The sequence below is a fragment of the Belonocnema kinseyi genome, chromosome 2 (assembly GCF_010883055.1).
Source record: "Belonocnema kinseyi isolate 2016_QV_RU_SX_M_011 chromosome 2, B_treatae_v1, whole genome shotgun sequence".
Classification (NCBI taxonomy): Eukaryota; Metazoa; Arthropoda; class Insecta; order Hymenoptera; family Cynipidae; genus Belonocnema; species Belonocnema kinseyi.
In genome coordinates, this window is record NC_046658.1 from 73,326,245 (window position 1) to 73,339,212 (window position 12,968).

Here is a 12,968-nt window from a genome sequence, read left to right on the forward strand (position 1 = left end):
TTATTATTTTTAGTAAACGATTTACGATTCATTTTGTTAATTGTAAGTTTTTCATTAAATTTGTAGATCTGTTATTTCTGTATAGAGTTGTATACAAATTGGTATATATTATACATACTTTGGAAATTTATGGACGCTCAAGCGTGGTTATATAAGTATTTTTGGAATACTTATATTCGTGGCCATCTCACGTAATTTATTGACCAAAAATTCAATTTTGAAAATGATTATATTATTATGTGTCATGGAGAATACTTCCGCCATCCCACGTTTTCATTTTTTGCCAAAACCGAATGCAACTTTGAATATTAAAAATTTACCTTATTCCGCACTGAAACTTTCTATTTAATTAAATTTAGGTTCAATATTGAGCTACCCACACAATTACATAATATATTTGATCAAAGAAAACTATCATTTTGAATGCATGGAGTACAGTCCTCACAATCGTCAAACCATCATCGACAAACAATATTGATAAACACTAAGGAAGTGAATGCGACGATAAAAAATTTTTAAATGCGAATATGATCATATGAGTCAAATAATAAACTTTTTCTATTTTTTAAATAATAATATCAACCGAGAAAGTAAAAAAGCTTGACTTCATAAATTGTCTCACAATTTAAAAATTCTGTTCAAACAAATATTTCCTCTCCTGTAAGAAAAAGTTAGATACCGTCAATCGCGGCGAGTCGCTATAACCGTTTTTATTACAAAATCAGCGAAGGCTGAATAATTGTATTTTCAATCTGATCTTAGGCTGGATGGATCACGCATTGTCTCTACTTTATCGAATATGTAAATAAATTAATATATGTTGATTTGCAAAAAAACTAATAGTGATAAAAATGGAAATCATAAATATTGTAACTTGAACCGGAAACTGTGATTTAAACACCTGAGAGACTACAGTCACATATTGTAACTGAAACTGTTTTTTAATTTGTTTTTAAATACGATTCTCCAAGCACCTGCGTCTTTGACGATTGCATCGAGTGTCTTTGATACTCGAGCTTCGCGCTTGATAATTACGTTATGCAGGCGGTCCTCTTTATAAAAAATAAAAATATGTAGTAAAATAGAACGGAATATGAGACGTAGGTATGTTTTTCAATATAATATTAATAAAAAAATACGTTTTTACATTCTCATTCATCAGAGGGTAATGTAATCGATCAAATTTTCGTTCTCTAGTTTTTAAAATATCTTTACGTTTCGGCACAGCAGGTCCCTTAGAACAAAATTTAAAAAGTTAGATCATTTTCAAAATTATTGTTTTCAAGAGATCGGTAAGTTTAAATCTTGATTTTGAGGAAATGTCAACAAGTTTTACGAATTATACTAATGATATTTTTCATTTGGACACAAATTCAAAATGTTCTCGACAATTAACAATCAAGTAGGTTATTGGGATATTTTTAAAACGCAGTGAAATGATTTTTAATATCTTTTTAAAACCGACTAATTTGTAGGGAAATTTCTTGATCTGTCAGAACCCTCGTTAAAATGCGTCTCATCGCAGAAGACAGCATCACATTAGTCAGGCTGTAACATCACGGAATGAAACATTTTACTAAGATACACGATAAAAAATTAGCTGTGACGGGGATATTATTCCTTATTACAGCTAAACATTTAGCTCTGAAAACGAATGAAGGAATTTACAAAGATCTCTGGATCAGCGAAAATTAATATCTTTGACCATTTCCATATACCAGGGATATTATATAGTCGCTACATATAATAAGTATAGCTGTATAAGAGATATTGAGAATAGGTGTCTGAAAGAATTATCGGGAGAGCACGGGTGCATTGTAGCACCATCGAAATAAACTGGCGACAGTCCATTTGGGAGCAGTCACAGTTCAGATTTTCTGTAGATATTTAAAAGATTTTCACCACTTAAATAGCGTGCGAATTTTAATATTGAATAGAGTTTCTGTGTAATACACAATGTGTTGAAAATAATAAATTCTCGAACTTAGCAACTAGGTCAAAATTACTGATATAACGAGAACATTTTATAAAAAGTAATTAAATGTTTAACTCAAGCTAACTAAATGTTGTACCTAATCTAAGATGACTTTTTTCTTTGAATTTAATATGTTATAGATTCACTCCTTCGCCTCAAGAAATTTTTTCCCGTGTACTTAAAACAAAATATCATATGAAATTGAATTCCATAAACTATAAAATTAACTTTTTTCCTTGAAGTATATTAGGTAGCTTGAAAATAAGCATATAATATTAGCATAGTGTGCACAATATTCAGATTATCAATATTGTTCAACAAATTTTATATTGAAGGTAATATATCGCTGAACAAGTATTAGAGCTAATAAATAATTTATGGACCATAGAAAAAACTTTCGCTAGGAATAATACACTTATGTCCTTTACGAGCGAAGTGCTTATTACAGTTTTAAGGATAATAAATGCCCGAGCTTGTATAAAAAAATCTGACTGTGATTTACGACAAAGAATATTTCTATTTGCATTTGGCTCTTTATGTAATAGAAGCTTTATAATATTTTATAAATATTGTTATTAGCTCCCTATAAAATAAGAACCTCAAAAAAGTGTATATAATATGCTTTCACATTCTTGAATGTTTGTTTAAATTTAGAGTTTACAAACAGGATTTTCTTTTGCGAATTCTAATGCTAAAGTATTTCAAAATATCCCCTCACTAAAGCAATTTCACATTTTTAAAGCTTTGTATAAACATTGACCTCCTAACATTCTAATTACACTCTTTAGAGTCATGTGCAAAGAGACAATTAATTTTAATAAAAAATAGAGAGTGTCCTGTTAATATGACTTTATTTGTTCTCATTTTGAAGCTACTTTACAGCAAGAATGAATAAAATGACAATTCCTATTATTTTCACTGATATAATATATAAAAAAAATTTCTGGCACTTTACTGAAATAACTATTTTTTAAATATATGCGCTTAGTTATGAAATTAAACGATCACGCATCGGCCTATGACGCAGCTTATATTTGAAACATAAAACGAAGTCAAGAATTTTGAATTTTTCATATTTCTAACTGTAAGCAATTCTAGTATCCTTTCTCTCAGGTGTTGAAAGAAAAACCCTTTAAAAACTTAGGAGATATTTTATTTAATCACTCGCAATAGGACGCAGTTTTGAAAACATGTTTTTTAAGCAAAAATTTCAGAAACTTCTTGGATTTTTCGAAATCTAATTTTTAAACTGAATTTTTGAAGAAGAAAAACAATCATTTTCTTCATTTTTTTATATAGGTAGCTTAAAATGTCCTTTACAAGGCCTGTAATTTAAAAATGGGGTCTCCCTTAGTTTTCGAGAAATTATTACGAATGTACGATGAAAGGTTGAACACGATGTGAAAAACCATGTGAACAATAGACGAACAATAGAAGAATATTATAATTGTATGCACGTACTTCAGAGTTCAGACTCTCGGGCGCTGGACACATTATGCCATGGCGTACGTTCTTAATTATTTCTCAGAAACTAAAGGAAATCCCATTTTGATATTTACAGGGCTTGTAATTTTTAGAATTTAAATATACAGATATTGTAATTCTAAAAATTAACTTATTTGTTATGTGATTTTCTCTTAAGGTTTCTTTCTTTCATATTTCTCTCCTAATATCCTTCCTTTGTATTTTTATGAATTTCATTTTGATACCTTTATTTAACTTTATTATTATTTATTAGGTCTTCAGAATTGTCACCAAATTGCCGAAAAAACGTTTCAAAATGTCTTTTTACAAAAAAAAGGATATGGTTCTTTAAATTTTTGCACAATTTAGAAAATGTATTTTTTGTTTTGTATTAACCCAGTTTGAAAAGTTTTTTTGGCAATTTCGTCATAAAACCTAAGTCGACTTAGGTAGTTTTCTTAGAGGACGAGTCGATCTTGAAGTCTAATTACGATAAAAAAACCGAAAACATTTGGTCTAAGATTTACAAATTTAAATTAACATAGCCGCCCGTTCCAGTTTTCCTGGGCTCACCGAAAATATTTGTTCTACGTTCGCCATGAATTTGGATGAACCTAGAGGTGGCCTTATTTTTAAAGCAAAAAGAGAAAAAGTGATACATGAGACACTTTCATTTTTTCAAATAATTACTCACGATTGGTCCAAGACGAAGTGATGAGATACCATAAATTACTGATGAAGAAACATAAATTACCGTAAATTTCTGACATTTTTGAACATCTTAAATTTTCGGAAATTTATAAAATTACCCATAATTTCCAAAATGACTACAGTTTTCTGTAATTTAGAGTATAGATAAAAAAAATATTGAATGGGGCGTGCTATGCATTTTTCCATAGCGCATCTATTGAAACTTCAAATTTTGGTACGTATAGAGCGGGCTGAAACACTTTGTTTACATCCCTAGGGTTGAAACCTTTTTTCAGCTCTAGAGTTCACACGTAGGTAGGTAGGATCTACGGGTTCCGCGACTCGAATTTTCAATAGATTTCCTATGTTTTATCCCTTGTAATGCAACATACTATTTTTTGGCTATGGTGATATTTGCAGAAGGAGAATTCGAATTGCCTGTGGCTCACCTCCAACTAGGACTTCAGCTCGTCTTCAGCTCCGTTATCAAACCGACTGCTTCTGTTACAAGCATCATCCTCGCCTAAAGAAACTCAGTTTTACACGCCTATCACATGAAATACAATTATGCTTCACAATAAGCTATTGCAATTGCTATGGAGAAAGAATTCTTATTTGACACTTTTCTTTTCATTTTTTTAAAACTTATTTCGTAATAGAGATAATTACTGAATATTTTCCTTGAAATTGAGGCCTATAGAAATAACAGTTATGTACAGCTGTTACTTTGAGAAACACTAATTAACTGTACGTTTGTTGAATGTTTTATATTTAGATTGAGTTTAGTATAACTTTTATCAAACAATATATTTTTTTACGAAATTTAGAAAGCGTTTTATAAAAATAACAATATATGTAGGATTCAATATTTGTACATACTCCGTTTTAAACTTTTTTTAGTAGCAAACACAGTAAAATTTTAACATCAAGAATTAAAATTGAAGAACATACCCGCCATTTATGAACCTCCGTCAAGCGATTAGCAAGAACGCATCCAGCAGATCCAGCACCAACGATAATAAAATCGTACGTCTTAGCTGCGAACCCAGTTGGTTTTGGAAATACGGCTGGAGCTGCAGGACCTTGTGTATGTTCGTGATCACTGCTACTTGGCCAAGGAAAAAATGGCGAAAAATTTGCCACATTATCACTTTCTGGTTGCACTTTTAACACAGGTCCTGGATCATTATTTCTCCAAAAGCTATCAGCATCAGATATACTTGGAGAATGAGTAAGTCTGGTAGTGTCAAGTATAGCTCCTACATCTCTGACCATCCTATTGTGATTATTGATAATTGTATGAGCACCTACACTGTACGAACCTTTTGTTTTTGGGTGCATTCGTACAGATTCGAAATAATTAGGCAAAAAGTTGAGGGAATGGGAAGGCACGAGTGAGGTCTCCTCTCCTTGTAAAAAGGGCACAACTCCCTCGAATTTATTCTGTACATGCTTCAATTTGTTATTATTAGAAGGTATTTCTGTATAAGGATGTCTGACAGATTCGGGCGGAAAATAAACTTGATTACGGTTACCAGAACCGACGTACCCACTTAAATCTTGTAATGATTTCGTCGAAGGTTGGTAGATAATGTTTCTTGGAGATACTGGAGCTTCAAATCCAGAATCGTAGGGTTGAGCAATATTTAAGATGGGTTTAGGCACGTCCCTCGTCACAGGGTTTGTCCCGTATTTTTGATAAATTCCAGGAGAAATGTAATAAGTTGCACCACTCAACTGATTTGGTTCCGTTGGATAAAATTCTGTGAATTCATACCCATAGTTAGGGGTATCACTGCCTAAATTATTGAGAATATTTGGTGGGTATTTAATATGATGATATCCTGTCGGGTAATTGTTTGATATATGGCCTGCTACATTATAATTGTGATCTGTAGAGTAACCTAGTAAGCGTGACACAAACGCTAGGAAAAAGTATGTTGTTGGTTGACAAGTTGAAACTTTGGAGTGAATAGAGCAAAACTGTGACACGTCCGGTGGAACCCACGACATGACTGACACTAAAATTTACAATCGATTTTTTGTTAGAATTGATTTTAATGAGGATGTTGACGATGCTTTCTAGTCAAATAAAGGTTTTATATATAACTAACTAAATAAAAACTCGCCTGTTTTTACACTTGCACTTCACACTGAACGATTGTTTTTCCTACAATAGATAAAAAAAATCAATTTGCATTTTTTGACTAGAATCTTTACACTATAATATCAGGACACAAGCTGTTCCATGACGAGAGATCAAATATTGCATAAGATCAACCCCTCGGATAATACATGCACTTCCATTTGATTAATTAACAAAAAATTTTCAAACTATATCAAATTAAAAGATTTTAATTGGAAATAAAAATCTTCCAAATTCACAATTTTATCAACTTAATATTGGTTCGCGAAAGACAGTCAACATTTGGAATTTAACAAACGATTGCTCCGAGTCGGTTTGTTTGCTTCGAAACACTTTCAGAGCCAAATCTTTCGTCGGAGGCGGTTAGAACGTAAATGAACCTTACCGATCGGGGGAGTCGTTAAAAAAGTTGTGAGCTAAGGTCCGCCTCGATATCACGAATTGGCATATTTCGCCACTCTATCTTTCTACACTAAGCATGAGAGCCAATCTTTTTTTCATTATCGTTTAAACTGCAATAAATCTCTGCTGGAAGTCAATTTTTTAGTACGATAGTCACTTCATTCTTAAATCAAGACTTTTCCAAGAAGAAAATCATGACTACAGTAAGGCTAAATAAGTTATTATTCCAGCTGTAAGTTAAATAAGAAAAATAACAAAATATATACATATTCTTTATGAGGCAAAAAACAATTTATATTTATTAAATTATGAGAAACGATTGTTTTAATAGAAAAATCTCTTACCACATTTGTATTATTTATGTTACAGGTAAGAACATCCAAGATGATAATTTGATTCACAGCTGAGCTTCAAAAATGGTATATTCATCTTGCATGACAGAGATAAGTTTTCGAGCCTGATTTGAATAGTTTTTGCTTGCTTAAGGGCATGTAACACAGCTAAATGCCTATATTACCGACCTCACTTTATCAGTTCACTGAATATTTTTTTGAACCTAAGAACTTTTTTTGTAAATAAAATATCGAGCTGAAACTTTGGAAAATGTATTATAGTGCAATAAAGTACGTTTAGATACTGCATTTTGATAGGAACTTCTCTGAAAATTATTTCATCTTTTTTCTGAACTTCGACTCTAGAGGCTCTAGAGGGTTCGTATTTTCGTTTACAATGTTACCGGCTAATGCCGATGGGATTGATAGTTGGAATATTTTTTTTTACATCTTTTATTATTAAGCTTTGTACTTCAATGTAGTTTTGTTTCGGCTCTTGCATTTTTCAAAGTTTGAGACCGATATTTTATGTATAAAAAAAGTTTGAACGTTCAAAAAATGTCGTGGTTCAGAAAAAAGATGAAATAATTTTCAGTGAAGTTCCTTCCAAAATGCATTACCTAAACGTACTTTATTGTACTCTAATACATTTTCCAAAGTTTCAGCTCGATATTTTATTTACAAAAAAAGATCTTAGGTTCAAAAAAACATTCAGTGAACTGATAAAGTGAGGTCGGTAATGTAGGTATTTAGCTGTGTCACATACCCTTAAGGGCACGTGATACTTTGTCGTGTGACCAATCGGGTACAGTTCCCCCGGCTTTTTTTACACAAAAATGAAAATTTTTTAAAACTGAATTCGGAGATGATATAAAATATCACAGCGGACGTCCCCGGTTACGTCGTTTTTCATCTTTGCCATTCCGATAATTTGGAAATTACTTATGAAATAAACTTGTTTTTATTGCCTACAAACAAGGTTAGTTCTAGGACATTAGTTAATATGTTTATTTGTAAGTTTAAAGTTTTCGGCCAAAAATATTTTGTAGTTTGGAGGTAACGCTCGGGAGAATTATAACGCACATAACCACGAAATATACACACACGTTTTTAGAAAAATAAAAATGGTTCGGAATTAACCCACAAAAAAAGTGTACAAAATATTTATTATTCTTGAAAAAAGCAGGGGGAACCTAAAATTGATAAAATCGATAATTTTCTAAGTATCAAATGCCCTTGAAAGTGATTTAATGGACAATTGGCGATTTTTCAATTTATATTCAAATGGAAAATATACCTTTAACAAATCGAGGTAGAAGATGAAATATAGGGAAGAGTACATGGACTCAAAATAAATGAAAAAGTTGTAAGTACAAATAAAAGTGTGAATAATTTTTTATTCAAATAAGCAATTATTACTCTACTATCAAATTAAAATATATAAACTTCAAGGAAATTTATACTTCATTTATCTTACACGTCAAAAATTTGTATATGCAGTTATTCCAGTTATGCGAGGTATGCCAGTAAAATTTATTTATTTCAGGTGATTCGAATAACTTAAGTTTTTTTATGTCAAAATTAAATCATCATTAAATCGGCTATTTTAAACAAAAAAAATGTTATTGAAAGTACAAAATTTCATTTTCGAGTAAAACTATGTGATATATGAAAAAATGGTAAGAAGTAAAATTGTTCATCGCAAAAAGTTCTGCAAATTTGTTTGTAAATATTTTTGAAAAGATGTATAGTTTTTGTTCTAATTATGAAAGATTTCTTTAAAATAAAAAAATGCAGTTTTCAGGCAAGCTATGCAAAAAACAAGACTTAGCAAATAAAGTGTGTTAATTAAACTCCAAAAGACCTTCAAATTTAGTTCAGAATAACCTTTTCTGATAAGACGCATAGTTTCCCATTTAATCGGATTACGCTTGCGATTTTAAACTGCTTTTTATTTTAAACTATTTCGATTTAAATTAATCAATTTTGAACTTTTCAATTAAAAACCATCAATCAAGGCTTTTATTGCGAAATTTTTTATTTTTAAGTGTTTCTGCTGAAAATTATTTGTTTTTCAAAAATTATGGTTTTTTTTTGTATGTACAGTTTTTGCTAGTGAACAATAATCAAAAATCAAAAATTAAAAAAGTGTTTTGCCCAATCTCATGAGTCACTTGACGCAGTCCGTAGCTATGATGAAAAACCGAGTTCACTCGAGAGCAAGATTATAAAACAAATAGTAATGACCAAATAGCTCCAAAAAAATATCAAGAGGTAAAACCTTCATCTCCAACTATGCCGTCTTCCGCGTAATGTTCTTGCTTATCATCTAGGATAAAAAAAACAGGAGTGGACGACGTACACGTTCCGGTTACGTCGGGACAACTTATCACATAATATTACTCAAAACGTTGAATGGCAAATAATCTCACAGTTACAAGAAAATATAGTCCAAAGTTGACAATAAGCGTTAACACTTCTTTTAGGATGTTCCGCTCGACTTCAGATAGCGATGAAAAATTAAATAATCAACGTAAAAACTGTTAATTCACTCCAGAGATGTGGAGTTGCTAAACACAGGGGAAACACTTGGATCGAAAAAGTCATTTATTTTCGAGAAAATCATATGGAATTATGGATGATACCTACAATTATTTCAGTAAAGATCTTCTTTCATAACCCGCGTGGGAAATGCGATTTTGGGACCCTGGTGCGAAACAGGAAAAGTGATCAGTTCCACGATCAATGATGATTCCGTGTGATAAAACTTACTTTTTCACACTAGTAACGGGAAAGTTTGAGGTGATGGAACTGGGTGATGGAATTAAACGATTCTCAACTTACATTGTCCACCGCGCCCATTTCGCTCACTCGGCAACTGCATGTTTGTTAGGAATCACCTAGACAGGAATAAATTTTATCTTCAAATTGGATAAAAACGTTGCAGCACGTTTATCTGACGAAAGACAAAATATATCTGAGAAAGATAAAATTTATCTGAAGAAAATATTCATTTGACATATTTGATGTCAAACGGCTGCGTCTATGCTAACCGCCAAAATTTTATCCATAAATTTCAAAAACGTGGCGGTATTCATTTCCTAAATCGTCTCACTTTATTTAAATGATTTTAACCAAAAAATCATTCACCTACACTTACAGAATACATAGGCTGCACTTTGGTTAGTTTATACTTTATCGTGTTTGCTTACAACAGTAATTTTGTTCTAGTTGTTTTGACTGTTAGATGTTTTTTGTCATGCAGAGCCGTTACAAACTCGTAAAAATGTATCAAGAAAACGATTTATTTATATGATTATTGTGAAAATGACAGTGGATTTTTCTAATAGTTTTATTTCTTTTTTTTTTATCGAATCATTTCCATTAATTATCGCTCCGGTATGAAAATCAGGTTATAAAAATAAACTCGAAGACCCCGAATAAAAGAGAAGCTTTTTAATAATTTATGAAAGATCTGAGGAGAAATGATTTTGGTTTTATTTTAAAAGAATAATTTTAAGTTTCTAAGATATTAAAATGTGGGTTAAAATAATATGGAAGACGTTAAGACCAGTTTTTTTTCGTTAATTTTTCAAGATTTACAAATTTTTTAGATAAACTGAATTTTGTCAGCGTGTCAAAAAAAGTTGTTAAAATTCATAGGAAATTTTTAAAAAGGGTTTTAAAGATTTTAATGAAAAATTTTGCCATATTACATAATTTTAGAAAAAATTTGGGTAAGTTTGAGAGATTCAAAAGTTTTGAAACGATTCAAAAATAATTAAAACTTGTAAGGTTCTTCTCTAAATTTGGTAAAGTTTCACAAAAATGAAATATATTTTTCAGGTTCCTAGGAAAAACTAAAATAATTTTTTATTTCGAAAAATTAGTTTTAGGAAATTATTTAAAAAGATTTTAGGAGATTTCAAAAATGGTCACAGAAGAAGCTGAAAGATCTTTACAATTTTTAAGTATTTGCAGAATAAATAAAAAATGCAGAAAAAATTTGAATAATTATTAGAAATCAGAAGGCTTAGAAGGCCTGACAAAATAAATAAAAAAGAATTTCCCTTATATTCGTGTAAAAGTTTTAAATAATTTTTTATTTTGAACAATGAACTATAAGAGAAAATAGGAAAAGGTTATTAAACATAACAAACGGTTTTTCTAAAATTTCTAAAAACAGTTTAGAAGATTTTACAGTAAAATGTTTCACTTTGGTAAGATTGGAAAATAAAAAGAACAAAAAAACGGGTAAATTCAAGAAATATGTAGTAGAACTGAAAATAATTTGGAAAGTTTTCAAGAGAATAAACGAATTCGTCATCATAGTAGGATTATTGCTGTAATAACGAAAGCATTTCCTGACCTTGTAATCGAACTTAAATTTTCATCCTTGAATAAAACAATTTTATAAGATATATAGATATGATATAGATGTCATTTTTATTTTTTTATTTTTCAATTTTAACAGGTGCCGGGTTTTAGTTGAAGTTTCCCATGTAAAATGCATGGGGAAAAATCACTTTTTTGAGTTTTTGCAATAATTTTTTAGGGTTTGAAAAAATGTGACGGGAAAGTATGAGGGGCTGTTGAGAATTATTCAGACATATATCAGACATATGGGGTTGGAAACTCTAACACACCCTCACGAGTACCTGAAAACTACCCTTAAAACAAAAACTCTCAATTCTTCATGAAACCGACCTTTTAAGCATTGTATTCTCTTATTTTTTTACTTAAAATTATTACTATTGGTCTACTGGCATATTTCTTATCATTGGTTAATTAATTATTAATTATTTAAACAAATAAAATTTGTTTGAATATTTTTTTTCGAAAATTTATCCCCCCCCCCCCTCAAAATTATTGCTATTAGTCTAGTGGAATATTTAATAATATTGATTTATTAATTTGTAATTATTTAAACAAATGTAATTTGTTAAAATAATTATTTTTTGTATATTCGTTTTTCCCCGCAAAAGTATCACTATTGGTCCAGTGGAATATTTATTAACATTAGTTACTTCATTTTCAATTATTTAAACAAATTAAATTTGTTTGAACAATTTCATTTCGAATTTTTTTTAATAACATTTATTACTGTGGGTCGAGTGGAATATTTATCAGTAATAATTTAATACTGATTAATAATTAATTTAATAATAATTAGTTAATCAGTTTTATTCAAGTAATAATTTTTATTAAATATTTTTTTTAATAAACCTAATCGAAAACTGAATTCGAAAAAAATTATTTGAATAAATTCCATTCGTTTTAATTATAAACAATTAATGAACGAATGTTAATAAATATTCCACTACACTAATCGTAATAATTTTTAGGGGAGGGGGCGAATTTTCGAAAAAAAGGATTATTTTAACTAATTTCATTTTTAAATAATTAATAATTAATTAACAAATAATATTAAATATTCCACTAGACCGATATTATTAATTTTAAGTAAAAAAAGACGAGAATACAGTGCTCAAAAGGTCGATTTCATGAAGAATTGACATTTTTGGGGTTAAGGGTAGTTTTCAGGTACTCGTGTGGGTGTGTTAGGGGTGTCAAACCTATATGTCAGATAGATGAAATTCTTCGTTGAATAATTCTCTACAGGCCCACATACTTTCCCGTCACATTTTGTCAAAACCTAAAAAATTATTCTAAAAACTCAAAAAAGTGATTTTTCCCCATGCATTTTATATGGGAAACTTCAAGTTAAAACCGGCACCTGTTCAAATAAAAAATTAAAAAATTAGGGTATTTCTTTTTTTGGATTTGGAATAAAATGGGGGGATCGTTGCCCTCTAGCATGCAAAAAAATTTTGCCATGCATTTTTGGACCACCCTAATATATATATAATTAAAAATTTGTCATAAGGACAACCGCAGGATTTCGCCGGGAGCGGGTGCTAATCTGAAAAATTGCACCCGCTTCCATCGAAATCGCGGT

At 30.4% G+C, this 12,968-nt stretch overlaps 2 protein-coding genes across 2 annotated transcripts in view; one reads left to right on the forward strand and one right to left on the reverse strand.

Annotated features, from left to right (window-relative positions):
• The window catches only part of LOC117166823 (glucose dehydrogenase [FAD, quinone]-like), a 15,986-nt gene extending 9,347 nt beyond the window's left edge, over nt 1-6,639 (reverse strand). Inside the window, exons 1-2 of the mRNA XM_033351148.1 lie at nt 6,259-6,639; nt 5,081-6,150 (exon numbers count right to left, since the gene is read on the reverse strand). Coding sequence (XP_033207039.1) covers nt 5,081-6,142 — 1,062 coding nt within the window. The 5' untranslated portion in view covers nt 6,143-6,150; nt 6,259-6,639. The remainder of the gene's footprint in view (nt 1-5,080; nt 6,151-6,258) is intronic.
• LOC117166834 (flotillin-2) overlaps nt 1-12,968 on the forward strand; it is a 342,246-nt gene that overhangs the window by 258,159 nt on the left and 71,119 nt on the right. The gene's annotated exons all lie outside the window — the stretch shown is intronic.